Source organism: Uranotaenia lowii, chromosome 2 (assembly GCF_029784155.1).
Source record: "Uranotaenia lowii strain MFRU-FL chromosome 2, ASM2978415v1, whole genome shotgun sequence".
Taxonomy (NCBI): Eukaryota; Metazoa; Arthropoda; class Insecta; order Diptera; family Culicidae; genus Uranotaenia; species Uranotaenia lowii.
Genome location: NC_073692.1, coordinates 413,815,945 through 413,834,660, shown reverse-complemented (window position 1 = coordinate 413,834,660; position 18,716 = coordinate 413,815,945). Strand labels below are relative to the sequence as shown.

At 41.8% G+C, this 18,716-nt stretch overlaps 4 protein-coding genes across 4 annotated transcripts; 2 read left to right on the top strand and 2 right to left on the bottom strand.

Moving 5' to 3' along the window:
- The first annotated feature begins 2,706 nt into the window (after positions 1–2,706).
- LOC129743409 (uncharacterized) lies at positions 2,707–4,539 on the top strand. Its single transcript, XM_055735444.1, has one exon. It carries the CDS (start codon positions 2,707–2,709, stop codon positions 4,537–4,539), a length of 1,833 nt encoding a protein of 610 aa, XP_055591419.1.
- A 425-nt stretch (positions 4,540–4,964) lies between these two features.
- Positions 4,965–7,787, bottom strand: LOC129743408 (uncharacterized). The gene has a single exon (XM_055735443.1). The coding sequence runs from the start codon at positions 7,785–7,787 to the stop codon at positions 4,965–4,967; it is 2,823 nt and encodes a 940-aa protein (XP_055591418.1).
- A 20-nt stretch (positions 7,788–7,807) lies between these two features.
- LOC129743407 (uncharacterized) lies at positions 7,808–10,927 on the bottom strand. Its single transcript, XM_055735442.1, has one exon. The coding sequence runs from the start codon at positions 10,925–10,927 to the stop codon at positions 7,808–7,810; it is 3,120 nt and encodes a 1,039-aa protein (XP_055591417.1).
- Positions 10,928–11,387: 460 nt separating this feature from the next.
- On the top strand, positions 11,388–12,620 carry LOC129743406 (uncharacterized). The gene has a single exon (XM_055735441.1). The coding sequence runs from the start codon at positions 11,388–11,390 to the stop codon at positions 12,618–12,620; it is 1,233 nt and encodes a 410-aa protein (XP_055591416.1).
- The last annotated feature ends 6,096 nt before the right edge of the window (positions 12,621–18,716 follow it).

The window sequence follows — 18,716 nt, the reverse complement described above, 5'->3', positions numbered from 1 at the left end:
GAGAAAACTATTAATGTAAGTTTGACATCCCTTAAAACTATATCTGAACTAATCATGAATTCAATAAATTGTAGTTTGGAGCGTTTCGCTATCGGAATCAGTTTTTTCGTCTTTCCCCACCAACAACAATCTCCAAAATTAATATGCCTGGATCAACTCAAAAGGGTCAGGACGAAACTCCTGCTAGACCGGCCGAGGGAAGTAATTGTGTTGCCTGCGAAAAGCCCGACTCCTTTAGCAACTTGGTGCAATGTGACACTTGCAATAACTGGTGGCACCAGTCGTGTGCAGGCGTAACCGGATCGATTGCTGATCGTCCGTGGAGTTGCCGAAATTGTATACCGGCAATCAGTGAAAGTTCTGTTCTAACAACGTCCAGCATACTTAAACGACGGAAGACAGTTCAGCTGCAGCTGCTAGAACAACAGCGCGCACTGGATCGCCGTGCTCGCGAAGCTCAAGAAAAAGCCAATGAAGAAAAACTGAAATCACAGCTAGAAGAAATACAAGCTGAAAAGGATTATGTCGAGGGCAAGTTCAAGCTCTTGCAAGAACTCGATATCTCTGGCAAAGGAGAAGAAGTGCGTAGCCTCATCAGTCATCGATCTCGCCGGAAGAGGGTGGAAACTTGGGTGGAAAACTCATCCCGACGAGATGATGCAGTCAACCTACCGCAAGGAATTTTGGAATCGGAAAAGAACAAGCAGCAGCAACAGAGCAGCGCAGTTCAACACGATGGATCCGAGGGTCAACTGATAACTCCCCGACGTTACACTGGAATAGTGCCGAGGCATCCCGTGGAGCATCCGCCGGTGTCCAGACTCCCTTTGAGTGCTTCGGGAATGGGTATCAGCCCAATGCAGCCAGCCGTGGCCAGGACGAACCCCAATTCACATCCTCTCATCAACGGTAATCAGTATCTCCCCCCCTCTGAGATGAATCAACAAGTCCCAGGTAAGACTGTTCCAATTACTTTCCCACATGAACAAAACACACTGCCTTGCCAACAAAGTGAGCCCCTAGATCACCTCATTCAGCAACTTGGGTTGGGCCCAAATGAACAAATAAATTTCGCCCATATTTTACCCGCGTACCAACCTACGCCTTCTCAACTTGCTGCTAGACAGGTAATGAGCCGCGATTTGCCTACATTTACTGGTTCGCCGGCTGAGTGGCCAGTCTTCATTAGTACCTTTACTAATACTACTCTTAATTGTGGCTTTAGCCCAGCCGAAAACCTAGTACGTCTGCAGCGTTGCCTAAAGGGCCCCGCATTAGAAGCTGTTCGAAGCGACTTGCTTCAGCCAGAATGTGTTCCACAAATCATCGAAACACTTCGCTTTGTTTATGGACGGCCCGAATTACTGTTAGAAGAGCTTCTGGAAAAAATTCGAGGGATTCCAGCTCCGAAATCTGAACGTCTTGAGACACTAGTCGACTATGGTGTTTCCGTTAAAAGTTTGTGCGGCCATCTGGAGGCAGCACATCTATATGAACATCTATCAAATCCGACTCTTTTATTCGAGCTTGTGAATCGATTACCCGCGTTCGTAAAATATGACTGGGCAAAACACTGTAAAAATTTGAACGAAATAAATCTTAAAACATTTGGTGCCTTTATGAATGACGTGGCGCGTACAGTGAGTCAAGTGTGTCCGTACAGTGGATCTTCAGTGAAGGAGGATAAAAATAAAATAAAGAGGGGCGCAGTTCACGCACACGCGGAGCTGCCGCAAGAAAAATATGATACCATGGAAAAGGGATGTCCAAAATGTAATGGTCAACATCATTTAAGGGATTGCGCAGACTTCAAATCGTTTAATATCGACAGTCGCTGGAAATTTATTCTATCTTCCCAAATCTGCCGTGTTTGTCTTTTCGCGCATGGGAAAAGATCTTGTCGAAGCAACAATCGATGTGGGATTTCCGGCTGCACCTCTCGCCATCATCCACTTCTTCACTCCACCCGTTCCCCTTCGAATGCACCGCATCCTTCGTCAACAGAACACGCTTCAGAACGACCGCAATCAGGAGTCCAAAGCCCATCCTCGATTACCTCCTACAATACAGAAAATACAGACATCTCGAAGGCCTTCCAGTAGCTAGTTACGTCAACGCGGTCCCTCGGATCTTGATCGGCGTGAATAACCTTCATCTGACAGTGCCATTGAGAGTCAAAGAGGGACAATCAGATGAACCTATGGCGGCGAAAACTCGCTTGGGTTGGTGCATCTACGGTGGTGCCATAAGTGAACCAACTAACTCGTCTATTAACTTCCACGCCTGTGATTGTTCAAAGGATGAAACTCTTCATTTAATGGTACGCAATTTCATCTCGCAGGAAGATGCAGGACTTACAACTGAAGTCATCTTAGAATCTGAAGCAGATCAAAGAGCCCGTTCTATTTTGGAAAAAACCACCTGCAGGGTTGGGAAAAGGTTTTCCACTCGACTGCTTTGGCGCTTCGATGAATTCGAACTACCCGATAGCTACCCAATGGCGGTAAAACGCCTGGAATGCTTAGAGCGTAAAATGGTTAAGAATCCCCACCTGAAAGAAAACTTAAAGCAACAGTTGGCGGATTACCAAGCAAAGGGCTATGCGCATTTGGCGACAGAGGCAGAGCTGAGATATTCAGATCCTAGGCGTACATGGTACTTACCACTGGGCGTGGTTGTAAACCCCAAAAACCGGAGAAAGTAAGAATGATCTGGGACGCATCGGCTACGGTTGACGGAATATCATTGAATACCATGTTACTCAAGGGACCTGATGAACTGATTCCACTTCCTTGGATCCTTTTTCGCTTCCGCCAATATCCTGTTGCCGTTACGGCGGACATTACTGAGATGTTTCATCAAATTTTGATCGATTCCGATGATCAACAAGCTCAACGCTTTCTATGGAGATCTGATCCTCAAAGACCTCCCGAGATTTACGTAATGAACGTAGCTACGTTTGGGGCGACATGCTCACCGGCCGCAGCCCAGTTCGTCAAGAATAAAAATGCCAGAGAATTTGTCGATGCCTATCCCAGAGCTGTTGAAGGTATCACGGAAGGACATTATGTGGATGACTACGCAGACAGTTTTGAAACAATCGAAGAGGCAGCAAGAGTATCTTCGGAAATCCGGATGATTCACGCAGCAGGAGGTTTTAATATTCGAGGTTGGAGGTCTAATGACCCAAATGTACTAGTGGATCTGGGCGACGATACGTCTCAAAAACCCAAAACTCTAGATCTTGAATCGCGGAGCTACGAGCGCGTTCTAGGAATGCATTGGTTACCTGCAGAAGATGTCTTGGGATATTCTACCGCACTTCCACAAGAACTCCACGACATCATTACGCAAAAAAATCGACCAACAAAACGTCAAGTTTTGCGTTGCCTTATGAGTTTTTTCGATCCACTCGGTTTGTTGGCAGCATTTATTCTACATGGGAAAGTGCTGCTTCAGGACATTTGGCGCTCAGGCATCGAATGGGACGAGGTGATTGTCGGTGAGGCTTTCGAGAAGTGGCAACGGTGGACCGCACAATTCGAACACGTATCCAAACTTCAGATCCCACGTTGTTATTTCGACAGAGTGACCAGAACCCACTATAAACATTTGGAGCTACACATCTTCGTGGATGCCAGCGAGGATGCCTACGCGGCAGCTGGTTATTTCCGTATTCCAATCAGTCCCGGCGTGTTCGAATGTACTCTTGTAGCGGCTAAAACTAAGGTCGCTCCGTTGAAACACATATCCATCCCGCGATTAGAGCTGCAAGCTGCTGTAACTGGAGCGCGGTTACGGAAGTTTATAACAGATGGTCATCCAGTCGTAGCACAACGTGTTGTGTTTTGGTCGGATTCCAGTACGGTTCTGGCGTGGATTCGATCAGATCATCGTAGATTCTCACAATTTGTGGCATGTCGTGTAGGAGAAATTTTGTCATCGACAAACGTATCAGAATGGCGATGGGTACCATCCCGATTCAACGTTGCTGACCACGCTACCAAGTGGGGACAAGGACCTCCACTACAGTCGAATGATAGCTGGTTTAAAGGACCGACATTTCTGTGGGGCCCAGAAGAGAGCTGGCCTCAACCGAAGACCTTGAAAACTACTACTGAGGAACTTAGAGTTTCGTGTGTGCATTCTGCAGTTGTTGCTATGGAGTCCATAGTTACCTTTACTAACTTTTCTAAATGGGAACGCCTAATACGGACAATAGCATACGTTTACCGGTTTTGTAATTATTATGTGCGGTTATTCGAAAAAAGATACAGCGGATTCCTTAGCCAAGAAGAGCTCGGCGCAGCAGAGAATGCTATTTTTCGCCTATGCCAACGACAATCGTTCTTAGAAGAGTTCGAAATTTTAAAACGCAACCAGAAAATATCAGTACAAACCAAGATCGCCATACCTAAGAAAAGCTTACTCTATAAACAATCTCCATACTTGGACGAGAACGACGTGATACGGGCAGATAGCAGAGTCGGAACAGCGAAGAACTTGGCAATAAATCTGAAGTTTCCCGTGTTCGGATGAAGGAAAGTCGTTTCTGAAGCGGCACTTTTTGTGGGGCTCAAAACTAGAATTACATTTTATTTAGTAAAAGTGTTTAACAAATTTCATTCTATACCTACATCTTGTTATCCCCTAACCTAGCAACTCGAAACAGTTAACTGGACGGAGCAATTATCGAATCGCTGACCTGTAGGCATTTAATTATTAGCTGCTGATATTAATTTCAAGTAAACTATACTCACAGTTTCAATAAACTTTAATAATAATAATGAAATATACTTTTATAAATTCGCTATCAAAAAACGCGGTAGAATTATCTGGAAGCTAACTTCTGTTCTTCTCTTCTGCTAAGTCATCGCTTAGTGTTGACGAATGAATCCCTAAACGAACTGCCAAACACACTTCGACGATCAGGGGCTCTTTTAGAGAGAACGGCCATGTCGGTGCTAACATTCCCCGCCCCGTGGAGCTGATGACCCTCCGGATCCATCGGCTTCACCTGCAACTTCCAGCACGGCAAGTTTGACCACTGGTCGTCTCAATTCTCCATTTCTGGTTTTCACCACGACTCGCCTTACTACTCCATCCTTATTCGGTATCACCTGCACCACGCGTCCGCGAACCCAGCACCTCCGAGTCCCTTCGGCTATGTAGACCAGGTCCCCGACCTTGATCGGTTGCGTATTTTGGAACCACTTAGACCTCTGCTGCAGCGTTGGCAAGTACTCCTTAATCCACCTCATCCAATAACGTTCAGTCATTTGCTGCGACCTCTTGAAACTACTGCGTAAAGCGTCCCCTAGATCGACCGGATCACACATCGCCTCCTTGTTCTCTGATGAGAAACCTTTGATGAAGTGGTTTGGTGTAATAGCTTCTTCAATTGCGGACTCTTGTGGCATGTAGGTAAGTGGCCTCGAGTTTATCAAGTCTTCTACTTCGGCCAATGATGTAAGAAGTATTTCGTCGTTCAGCTTTCCACCATCGTCGTACGCCTTGAGAGATTCCTTCACCGAGCGCACCATTCGCTCCCAAACACCGCCCATGTGGGGAGCAGAGGGCGGGTTGAAACACCATTCCGTTCTTGCGTCCGTAAAGGTCTCCGAACAAGTTTCGTTGATTCGTCGTAATTGCTCAGCTAATTCTCGACTTGCTCCCACCAAGTTGGTCCCATTGTCAGAAAATATCTTCACAGGAGCGGCCTTCCTCTTCACGAAGCGACGTATCGCCATCTTGCAGGAGTCTGTTGATAGGCTATGGGCAACTTCAAGATGTACGCCTCTGGTCACGAGACACGTAAACACCGCAATGTACCGCTTTTCCTTATGACGAGTCACAGTTACTTCAATCGGGCCACAGTAATCGATTCCAACGTAACTGAAAGGTCGAATGTGCGGCGTCAAACGTTCCTTTGGCAGAGGAGCCATCTTTGGATGATCTGGTTTACATTTCCGTATCTTGCACCACTGGCACGCCTTCATCACGTCTTTGATAGCAGCTCGAAGATTTTGTATAACGAAGCGTTGGCGAACTTCGTTCACTACAGTCTCCCGGTTGGAATGTCCGAACTGACGATGATAGTATTCTAATAGTCTGGTAGTAACAAGGTTCTTCCGCGGAAGGATGACAGGAAAGCGAAGATCAAAGGGAAGATCTACAGCGTGTTCTATTCGGCTCTCCATGCGCATCACTCCGAACTCGTCGATGAACGGAGATTTGTTGTAGAGAAAACTGCTCTTTTCCAATGGTTTCCACTTGTCCGCTGGTTTGTCTCGGTTGAACACTAAAATTGAGTATTCATCAGGAAATTCCTGTTGTTGCGCCATCTGCCAAAGATGAAATTCTGCACGTTGATATTCTTTCTGTTGAACTTGGGTAATTGTTGCCGGAAATTGTAAAAGGGCTCGCATATTACCCCTCGGTACAGCTACTATCGGCTTCTTTGCAATCCGTCTGCGGCAGTTTTCAATAAATCGGTATACCATCGTCATGGTTCTTACAATTATTTTCCATCTTGAAATACGGCTTGGATCGATGAGAGCAGCTGTAGTTGTCACGTCATGAAAAAGAAACTTTGCTCGAAGTTCTTCCTGCGTTCCCGGAGATGAAAGCGCTGATTCCGGCCAACTAGATTCGCAATCTAGTAAAAACTGAGGACCATGATACCATCGACTGCAAGATTTCAACTCTGCTTCTCCGGTCCACTTGGTTAGAATGTCAGCAACGTTGTCTTTTGTTGGAACCCACCGGCAAGTTCTTACATCGATTAGATCGTGTATCTCAGCAACTCTGTTCCCTACGAACGGCGTGTAGTTCCGAGGATCTGAAGCAAGCCATGAAAGAACTGCTTTGTTGTCTATCCACAAAAACGATTCTCGTATTGGTAAAGAATGATTCGACCGCACCGCGTTGGTCATCCTAGCACCAGCAACAGCTGCCTGTAACTCCATCCTTGGTATTGATAAAGGTTTCAACGGAGCAACTCTAGACTTAGACATCACCAATGCGCATTTAGGTTGCCCCGCATCTACTATACGGAAATACGCCACACAGCCATACGCATGCTCGCTGGCATCAGCAAACACATGGAGTTGCAAGGATTCATACGCAGCAGGATCGCAATTTTCAAAATAACAGCGTGGAACAGATAGATCTTGAAGACAAGAAAACAGTGATGTCCACTTCAGCCATTGTAGGAACTCTGGTTCTTTGAGTTCTTCATCCCAAGTTATTCCACTTCTCCACACATCTTGTAACAGGATTTTCCCATGAACCAATAACGGTGACAAAAAGCCCAAAGGGTCAAACAGGCTCATAAGACAACGTAACGCCATTCGTTTTGTTGGTCGTTGTCCCTGGAACAGAAATGGTCCCAAGTCTTCCCTGGTAGAAGTCGAAAAAAGGAAGACATCTGTTTCTGCCTGCCAGTACATTCCCAGCACGCGATCCACAGAGTTGTTCTTGTCTTCGCCCACTTTCACTAGACTTTCCGCTGATGAACTACCCATCGCTTCTAAGAACGCTGTTGAATTAGACACCCAGTTGCGGATGTGGAAGCCGCCCTCTTGATGAATCCATCTGACCTGTTGTGCTCGTTCAATAGCTTCTGCAACAGAGTCCGTGCTGTCAAAGTAGTCGTCGACGTACGTTTTGTTGACGATGGCCTCAGATGCTTCTGGAAAGCGCTCCGTAAACTCCTCTGCATTCTTGTTTTTAATAAATTGTGCTGAGCATGGCGAACAAGCTGCCCCGAAAGTCGCCACGTCCATCACATAGACGATTGGCTTGGCTAATGGATTCGGCCTAAACAAAATCGTTGGGCATGCTTATCATCATTTCTGATGCGCACTTGATGAAACATTTCGGCTATGTCGCCTCCAAACCCAATGTTTCGCTCACGAAATCGGCTCAACACTGTTGGCAGTGCGGTAAGTAAGTCAGGTCCTTTCAACAAAAGGGAATTGAGAGACACTCCTTCAATCTTGGCGGCCGCATCCCACACGAGCCGCACTTTATTCGGCTTCTTAGGGTTCAGCACAATATTAACTGGTAAATACCAAGTTTTCTCCGGACTGGTTTTGGTCAGCTCTTCCTCCGAAGCGATATGCGCGTACCCCTTCTGGATGTACTGATTAATTTGACTGTGTACATTATCTCGAAGCTCTTCGGATTTCGCCAGTCGATGCTCTAGACTCCTCAACCTCTTTTCGGCCATAGCGTAGCTACTCGAAGGAAACTTAACGTCCGATGTTCTCCACAGCAAACCAGTCTCGAACCTTTTCCCGATTCGGGTAGTTGTTGCCTCCAGAATTTCTCGTGCTCTACGGTCAGCATCCTTCTCAGGTTGGTTCCCAATATCAATCCCAGCTTCTTCGATCGCATAAAACTGACGCAGCCTTTCGTCCAAGTTTTCACAGGCACAACGGTGTACATTGCAGTATTCGGCAACTGGTAATTCATCTCCTACTGGACCAAAAACGGACCATCCCAAGGCCGAGCGCACCGCAATGGGCTCACCTGGTAAACCCTTGCGACTCTCGATCGGATACAACAGGTCGGCGTGATCTAAACCGATTAATAGCTTCGGTTCTTCCGCAGCGTAGCTATCTACTGGCAAACCTTTCAAATGCTTAAATTTGCTGCGCATTATCGAAGTGTTCATGCTTTGCGAAGGTAAATTCAAGCGGTTGACCGTGTGCACGTTCCACATTTGGATTTTGGTATTACTTCCTCTAGGCGAAATCTGGATCCTGACGTTTTGAGAAGCAGTCTCACTTCTGGTGACGTTCGATGTCCAAGTCATTTCCAACGGCTGGTGAATTCCTTGAATTCCAATTTTGGAGGCCACATTGGCTTCGAGAAGAGACAACGATGAACCGTCATCCAAAAACGCTAGCACATCTATCTGGTTCTCTCCGTTATGCAACGTAACAGGAACTACGTGAAACAGGATTGCTCTTTTGGCCGGTCTGTGGACATTGCAGTTGGCTGTGACATATGAAGGTCCACCATTGTCTCTCCTACCTCCAGTTTGTCGCTGTTCTCTGCTTTCTTCTCCTGCTAATCTTTCTGGATGAAGCAGTGGATGATGACGTTCAGAGCACTGATTCACACCACACCTTCGTTTGGAGTTACATTCCGATGTGTGACCGAAAAAACATAACGAACACAGCTTTTCCTTTTCGATCAATTTCTTTCTTTCAGGTACAGTGAGCCGTTTGAAAACATCGCAGTTTTGCAAACGATGATCAGTGCGTGCGCAACTCACACATGGTATTCTGGCACCTTTGGGTTTCACCTCCACCTCGCTTTCCATGTGTGTGTGAAAATGTCCTTTAGAAGACTGGATTTTATCGAACATGATGGGTTTCAGCTTTCCTGAGGTAATCGTAGTCACTTCACTTGCGTCAAAGATGAGTAGCTGCATAAACTCACCGAACTCCTTCAATGTGCATTCGTTGCATGCACGTTTGTATCGCACCCATTCCATCTGATATGATGATGGCAATTTGGCCACCAATTCGGCCAAAATTGTAGGATTGGACAGATGAGCATCCAACTTAGCTGTTTCGAGGTAGTCACACACTTGTGTCACTGCTACTCCAAAGCTCAACAACGATTCCAAATTTTCCGGATGTGGAGCCGAAACCTTCCGTAAATTGGCCAATAGAGCCTTAATCAGCAGCTCTGGTCTGCCAAATAGCTGTTTCAAGACCTCGATGATAGATGGTACACATTTGGGTTCCATTAGCTTCATCTGAACCACTGCTCGAGCGTTCCCTTGCAAACTCTCCTGAAGGCGGATCAAATTTTCGGTGTTGCTGAACCCACACGCGATGTTCCCATTCTCGTACGTGTTGATGAATAAAGGCCATGTTTCCGGATCACCGGAAAAGGTCGGCAGCTTTTTCGGCCAGATGTTCCTGGCAGCTATTTGTTCCGCAGTGGGTCCTTTCCACGAGTTTTCGTTGTGCGACGATCGTTGCGGTAATCTTGTAGATACCCGGTGTTCCTGTGCTGCAGTTCTCGAACTGCAATCCGAGAGCCTCGTAGAATGTCGATTGTGCCGATTCGCTGAACTGCAAGACCTCGCGACCATTACTTCCGGATGTCGGACTGGGCTGGAATTTCCCTCAGGTTTTCTTCCACCAACAGCATTATCCTCTTCTTCAAGTTCTGGTCCATCTTTTTTCTGCTTATCAAGCCACTTTCGCACTTTATGCGTTCTACTCCACTCACTTTCCAGGACACTTTCAGCTCTATCAATAATTTCCAACTTTTCGCGTAAAAAATCCTCTTCCATTGACAACCTTTTCAATCTAGCATCGCTATCTTCTTTACGACGCTTTTCTTCCTCATCTAACCGCATTCTAGCCAGGTCTTGTTTGGCTTGAAGCAATGCTAATCGCTCGCGAACACTACCCGCGACTTTGACTGACGAACGCTCGGATTTACTAGCTACGCTAATCGGTTTACTACTAACTGCTACGTAGTTATTCTGCTTAGGTCTACTAGCACTTGGTTTAGAGTTAGTATCAAATCTTATGTTGTTGTTCTCATGACTACTCTTATCGCTATTCTTAGAACTAAGCACCTGTTCAGCTGGATCTTTAGCATTCTCGTCTACCAGGGCACTCTCCGCGTCTCCATCCGTAACTGGGGGCAAAACGGGGTCTGCTTGCTTCTTCCGTGCTCCTGTATTCCGGCTGTTCGTCGGTGTAGTGTTTCCACCCGTACACTTGAGGCAGTAGAAGGTACGATGTTTCACTCCGGGCGTAACGTTAGCGCAGTCATAATGCAACCATTTCCGACAGCCCATGCATTCTACCATCCAAGTTTTAGCGTAATTCGGTCGATCGCATACATCGCAGTCACATCCAGTGTCAATCCTGTTCTTCCTAGGTCCCATCGCGAACACTTAACGAACAAGATTTTTGAGATTTGTTCGGATGAAGGAAAGTCGTTTCTGAAGCGGCACTTTTTGTGGGGCTCAAAACTAGAATTACATTTTATTTAGTAAAAGTGTTTAACAAATTTCATTCTATACCTACATCTTGTTATCCCCTAACCTAGCAACTCGAAACAGTTAACTGGACGGAGCAATTATCGAATCGCTGACCTGTAGGCATTTAATTATTAGCTGCTGATATTAATTTCAAGTAAACTATACTCACAGTTTCAATAAACTTTAATAATAATAATGAAATATACTTTTATAAATTCGCTATCAAAAAACGCGGTAGAATTATCTGGAAGCTAACTTCTGTTCTTCTCTTCTGCTAAGTCATCGCTTAGTGTTGACGAATGAATCCCTAAACGAACTGCCAAACACACTTCGACGATCAGGGGCTCTTTTAGAGAGAACGGCCATGTCGGTGCTAACACCCGTCATTTTGCCAAAAGATCACTACGTGACCGAACTTATTGTCAACTACTATCATCGAAAGTATCAACACTGCAACACAGAGACAGTAGTCAACGAACTGCGCCAACGCTTCATCATAGCCCAACTAAGACCGACTGTTAAAAAAATAGCTCGAAGGTGTCAACATTGCAAAGTGTATCGTCCACAACCTCAAACACCTCGAATGGCTCCCTTACCTGAAGCCCGGCTGGCGATGTTTACTCGCCCATTCAGCTACGTGGGACTGGATCTTTTCGGTCCATTATTAGTTAAAGTCGGAAGAAGTTCAGTGAAAAGATGGGTGTCGATTTTCACCTGTCTAACGATTCGCGCTGTACACGTTGAAGTAGTGCATAGTTTAAGCACTGAATCGTGTATACTCAGTATTCGACGTTTCATCGGTAGGCGTGGGGCCCCAATAGAAATCTACTCGGACAATGGTACCAACTTCCGAGGAGCGGACAACATCCTGCAGAAGCAGATCCAGCAGCTGCATTCGAATATGGCTTCTACCTTTACGGATGCGCGTACGAAATGGGTGTTCATCCCTCCCGGAACACCACACATGGGCGGAAGTTGGGAGCGCATGGTGCGATCAGTAAAAACTGCATTGGAAGCAAGCGTCTGCGCAGGACGTAAGCTCGATGATGAAGCTTTGTATACACTTCTCGTTGATGCCGAAGGAATAGTAAACTCCCGTCCACTCACCTATCTACCCTTGGATTCGGTAGAACAGGAAGCCATCACCCCTAACCATTTCTTGCTTGGTAGCTCTGATGGCGTTAAACAAAGGCAGGACAATGCATCGGATGATGCTAAAACGATTGGAAAATCCTGGAACCAAATTCAAGGACAGCTCGATGTTTTTTGGAATCGGTGGGTGCGCGAATACCTGCCTTCAATAACGCGTCGTACAAAGTGGTTCGACGACGTAAAACCCGTTGCTGTCGGTGATTTGGTTGTAATAGTGAACGAAGCGCGACGGAACGGTTGGACGCGAGGTCGGGTACATGAGGTCATTCATGGGTCAGACGGACGTATTCGTAAAGCAATCGTTCTTACAAATAAGGGGCTCACACGGCAGTCGGTCGCAAAATTGGCAGTCTTGGATATAAAGCAAAGGGAAACCCTGGGCCTCAGTGACCCGGTGGCCAGCGTTACGGGGGGGAGGATGTTGGGAACTGGGCACCCTGCCTGAGAGTGCATACAGGCGCCTTCTCAGTACAGCGACGGTTATTGAAACTAATGAAGAGAGACGCAGAGGTAAACAAACAGACGCAACAACGACCGACATCCGTCGTTTCCATAGTTGCTTGGTATAACATTTCGCTGTGACATAGAACGTGGCAAGAAGAGAACTATTGTAACTATTTAATTTTTCATGTATCAAACATCTTATTTAATTTCCCCTTTACTGTTAGTAGTTGCGCCTGAGAGTTTACGTGGGCCTAGCCAGATAGTGCGATTACGAAGAAATCTATATTTATTTCGCAAGGTAGAATTTGAGGTTACATTTCCTAAACCCCTAAATACTTATAAATTCTGTATATCAGCCCCACAACATCGGCAGGAATAGCTAACCGAGAATAGTTGTTGGAAATATTTAAGAGAAAACTATTAATGTAAGTTTGACATCCCTTAAAACTATATCTGAACTAATCATGAATTCAATAAATTGTAGTTTGGAGCGTTTCGCTATCGGAATCAGTTTTTTCGTCTTTCCCCACCAACAACAGAAACAATATTGTGAGCGTAAAATAAGTGTGTATTAAATGCTTACAAAATGTGTTTCGAAACTTCAAAATTATGTTTTAGGAATATTAAGAGCAAGGTATGACTAATTAAATCACATGACATAATTTATATCATTTATTTATTGTCGCAGCCTCATTCACAAAGACGACTGAATTTTACATCACAAACAATGCTTACTTTTTTGTGCAGACAATATGACACAAAATTGAATCACTGAAAATCTAATTTTATGTGTGACAAATGCGATGCTACAGATATGTGCGTCTTAATTGACATAAATTTACATTTTAATCAGTTTGTTAAAATATCTCAAATTATATCATAAAATCTATGCAATCATAGCTAAATTATATCAATTTTAGATATGCACCTTTCAAGATTATATCTTATTCAGATAGCATAGTTTGATATTGGACAGAACAAAACCTATCGAAATTATAACTTATCAAGATATGAGTGCTTCGAAAAAATATAATTCAGATTGGAAAAACTTAAAATCGAAAATTTAGAGTACTTAATTATAACTGAATCAAATGTAAATATCTTGGTGAGATACGTTTGGGTTTTTATTTTGATATGCTCTCCTGTTCGGGAACCCATTGTTTTCTAATTGTTTGAATATACAGTAGACTAGTTCACTTTTCGGCTTTTTTCGCTGATCACAACGCCACTTACAGGGTTTGATCCTTATTCATTTTCAAGAACTCTGGCCGAATTTGAGCTCATTTGAGTAAGTTTCCAGCGTGCGCTAGAAGTTTTATTGAAAAAACTCCATTTTTCTGGAAAATTTCCGTAGATGTGTTCTAGCAAGCTGTTGTTAATATAAAATGATAATTTTATAGTGCTCGGTGAATGGTATGACAAGCATTCTTATGAACCTGTTCTAGATAATTGACTAAATCAAACCGAAAAAATTTAAAAATTCATAAACTACCAACTTTTACAGAAAATTTACTTACAAGTTAAGAGCTTAAAATCAGTAGTAAATAGAAAAAAAATATTTTCGATATAAACTTTTCTTAAAAAGATAGCCTTATTTTTAACCTTTAATTTGATGTATAACACTTAATTATCGCAACAGTACAAGCAAAGATATTCAAACATTCACATCACATTCTTTGAATCATAATGTTGTCTCCATTCAAGTTTTAGCATCATGCAACCTGCAAAACGTGGCATCAAGACGTGGCATCAAGACTTGCTTACAACTTGATCAAAGCGCGCGCTTTTTTTTAACTCCTGGCCCCGTCATGGGGTACTTGATTGAATAAAATATCCTTTCTTGGGCACAAGTTGGTGTGGAGCAAACTTGAATGAAAAATATTTTATCAAATCAAATTTGTTGCATAGATATTTGAATAACTTTGCTAGCACTCTTGCGATCATTAAGTGTTATACATCAAATTAAAGGTTATAAATAAGGCTATCTTTTTATGAAAAGTTTATGTCGAAAATATTTTTTTTCTATTTACTACTGATTTTAAGCTCTCAACTTGTAAGTAAATTTTCTGTAAAAGTTGGTAGTTTATGAATTTTTAAATTTTTTCGGTTTGATTTAGTCAATTATCTAAAACAGGTACATACGAATGCTTGTCATACCATTCACCGAGCACTATAAAATTATCATTTTATATTAACAACAGCTTGCTAGAACACATCTACGAAAATTTTCCAGAAAAATGGACTTTTTTCAATAAAACTTCTAGCGCACGCTGGAAACTTACTCAAATGAGCTCAAATTTGGCCAGAGTACTTGAAAATGAATGAGGATCAAACCCTGTAAGTGGCGTTGTGATCAGCGAAAAAAGCCGAAAAGTGAACTAGTCTAATATACAGTACCGTTCATAATTGTATAGAAATTGGAAGCACGCGCACAGTCACTTCGGCTTTGAACTTCCATAACTTTTTACTCTGATGATATTTTTCGATCATTTTTTTGCGTTAGATAGATCAACTAAGGCTATGATCATTTAGTATCCGGGCACTTTATTTCGGTGATAGCTACGTTAATTGAGCTCGGATATGCAAAATTTCAATAGCGTTGTGTTGGTTATGAAAAGGACTATCTTGCCTATTTTTGATAGATTTTTAAGTTAACGTGTGTTTGAGATATTTACGATGCAAAAAGACATGGTAAAAATAATTTTGCACAAATTTGCTCCTTTTACGCATTTTGTGCCTCGAAAATTCTTCATTGTTGACTTGAAAGCTCATGAACTGTCGATTTTTTTGTGATCTTGTTTCGGACCAAATGGTTAAGAAGTATAAGGAGCCACTCTAGGATCCACACGAAGTTCAATCTAACCATCGGAGTGCAACCCTTGATCTTAAATATGGTAAAAAATCTATGGTTATTGGGGATAACTGAATCCAGACTCTTTAAATAATGCAAAAAATCCATTTCCGGCAGGCAAAAAGTGTTGCCTGACTAGTAGACACCAAGTAAATAACTAATAATGATCAGTTCCAAAGATCGCAATCTGTGCATCCGGTTTTTACGCAATATGACAGATGTGTTCTGATAGACAAAATTTTTTTTGATAAAACCGGATTTAAGAGATCAAATTCTGCGAAGTGCCTACTCATGAAAAGGTTCCAACCAGATTCCAATTGCTTTTTCCAGGTGAGTTTGTGTAAAATGTCATGATTTTGCAAAGGTTTTGCTTCTGTGGAAAAAAAAATAAATCAATACATGACTGAAAAAAGTGTGCAAAGATAAAAAAGAGATTTTATGAAAAAGTTAGAGTATTTCTTTAAATCATTGATAAATATTTTTTTCTATGTTTTTACATTAAATGTCATATTAACACCTTCATTTCTTCCATAGAAAGTTTTTCGATCAAATGAATAGTTTTTAAAATACACACGTTTGTAACTGCCCGGATACTAAATGATCATAGCCTTATCACACTATTATATCACAAAATTTGAGCTTTCTGGAGTTTGTGTGGCCTGAGATACAGTAATTCTACGAAAATCGGACTTTTTGGACTTTTCTCATACAAACTGCAATATCTCAGAAACTACGCTACATTTTTTATTGAAATTTTGCAGAGTGATTGTTGAAATAATAAGCTAGCATGTCTGAAGTTTTTGAAAAGTTCTATCGATGGGATCAAAAGTTATGTGTGGTACAATATTTCAAGCATGAACCTAGAAATGCGATTTCTATAGAAATTTATTATTTCAACAATCACTCTGCAAAATTTCAATAAAAAATGTAGCGTAGTTTCTGAGATATTGCAGTTTGAATGAGAAAAGTCCAAAAAGTCCGATTTTCGTAGAATTACTGTATCTCAGGCCACACAAACTCCAGAAAGCTCAAATTTTGTGATATAATAGTGTGATGGTTGATCTATCTAACGCAAAAAAAATGATCAAAACATGTCATCAGAGTAAAAAGTTATCGAAGTTCAAAGTCGAAGTGACAGTGCGCGTGCTTCCAATTTCTATACAATTATGAACGGTACTGTATCTCGTTAAAATATTAAGTGTGAATTTCTTATCCTAGAATTAATTATATTCTAGCCACACTAATGAAAATTTTACTGACTTGATATGAAAACCAGAGATGTTAAAATCGCGAGTCTACATACTCGCACTTTGCCCTTCTTTGCAGAACGATTTTATTTCGTTAAACTCAATCTGCAATGATGCTATCTAAAGTTCAACTCGGAAAGCATCAGGAAGTAAGCTTCGGGTAAACTCGGCAGGAGTAAACAGCAATCGGGGGAGAAACATCAGCGAAGCAAACGAACAGTTCAGCGAATTAAAGAAAAAATCGTTTTCGTTCGGCAGCCGAACACATCAATCGGACAACGCATGGGGGCGTGGCTAAAAGTGATAGATACAAGGGAACGGGAAACGAGCGAGAGAAGGGTGCGAGGAATGTTAACTCGGTCCGTCGGGCAACGATCGCTCGTGAGCATTCGTGTACGGTAAGCTTCGTTCTGTTGTTTCATTGGTGTGATTTTATTCCTGCGAGGAGGGGAAAACATCAACTCGGAACTGTTCTCTTCGTTTTGTGTGCAATCACGTCATGATTGGAACGAAGATAAAATCAATCTGCACACAACAAGTTAAACTCGGAAAAAATCAGCCGAATGATTCTTTCCGAGGCGAGTTTAAACACCGCTGATGAAAACATTATTAATAACGTTATTCATAGAACAAAGGAGCCCTCAGCTTTTCTTCTAGTAATGAATTCAATTTAAAGAAAAAAGAAATTAAATTGATAAAAAGAATATTGAAATAAAAAAATTCAAAAACATAAAAATAAGAATTCACACAACAACATAGATTTTTTTTTAAATGAACCTAACCCAAGTAACCAAAAGTCACATAGATACTTAATCCTGTGCATTAGAAGTTCACATTTGGCTGAGTAAAAGGTACTCAAGAGAAATGAAAATAGGTGCTTTATTTGGACTTCTGACCGAACATAGAAAGTCTAAACAAGTAGCATAGAACATTTTTGTGCGTTCCAAGTACCTTAAAAAATCCAGAATTCAATAAGGCTCATCGTGCTTCGTTACGAATTTCTTACGAATTTTTTGGTTCAATGTAGAACTTCTTACGAACTTTTTGGTTCCAAACAGAACTTGTTACGAGCTTTTTGGTTCCATGAGGAACTTATATAGAACTTCAATACAAACGTTAGCGTTGAGATTTTTCACAAGAGTGAATAACAGAATATCAGAACTTCGAATGTACGAGCAACGATTTTTTTGTCTTTATTATTCAGCCTTTAGCTGGTTCGTCTCTACAAGAACAACGAATTTAACCCACAAATAAATCAACTATTTTAATCAAAATGGAAAAATGACATAAATCTTATATATTTTTCACATTGTTTTGCATTTTAAAGAATATTCATATTTAACTAACCGAAAAACACATCTTTTCGTTTACAATTCGATTTTTCTTCTTGCACCTGGAGCAACGTAATTACCGACGGTAGCCTCTTGCAACTAGCGGCAATTTATTCTTCAATAGGAATAAATAAATAGAATAAACAAATAAAATATATTTAAAAAAAACCATAAAGTTATAATAAAATATAAATAAAATAGAATAAATCGAATAATCAAAAACTAAATTTTGAAAAAAAAAATAAAGATAAGGAATAATGACAGTAGAACTAAATTGAACAAGAAAAAACAATAATAAAAAAAGAAAGTGTCTCATTCTTGAATCCAGGCTCAAAACCGGCAGTAACGGTTATCAGTATTTCTTTGTTTTCCTAAACGCAACGAAAAGATTTTTTATTTCTAAGGAAAGTGCCGCAAAAACAAAGGATTGTTTCCTTTGATTTTGGGAAAAATCATTGAATCACAATCTTAATGTTTCGATACAAAAACAGTTTCATTTGATGCAAAGTAGTTTTATTTGTTTTTTATTTTTATTTTATTTTTTAATACAAGAATTTGTTTTGAATCAAAGTCCAAAATTATTCAGTTCAAAAAATTAATTCTTTCTTTCAAAAATTGTGCATTTGAATCAAAACTATAATTCATTGATTCATAGAAAACAGGAGTTT

What these genes read in the sequence shown, in the direction of transcription:
- LOC129743407 (XM_055735442.1), bottom strand. Translation starts at nt 10,927, where the DNA reads ATGGGACCTAGGAAGAACAGGATTGACACTGGATGTGACTGCGATGTA.
- LOC129743408 (XM_055735443.1), bottom strand. Translation starts at nt 7,787, where the DNA reads ATGGACGTGGCGACTTTCGGGGCAGCTTGTTCGCCATGCTCAGCACAA.
- LOC129743409 (XM_055735444.1), top strand. Translation starts at nt 2,707, where the DNA reads ATGATCTGGGACGCATCGGCTACGGTTGACGGAATATCATTGAATACC.
- LOC129743406 (XM_055735441.1), top strand. Translation starts at nt 11,388, where the DNA reads ATGTCGGTGCTAACACCCGTCATTTTGCCAAAAGATCACTACGTGACC.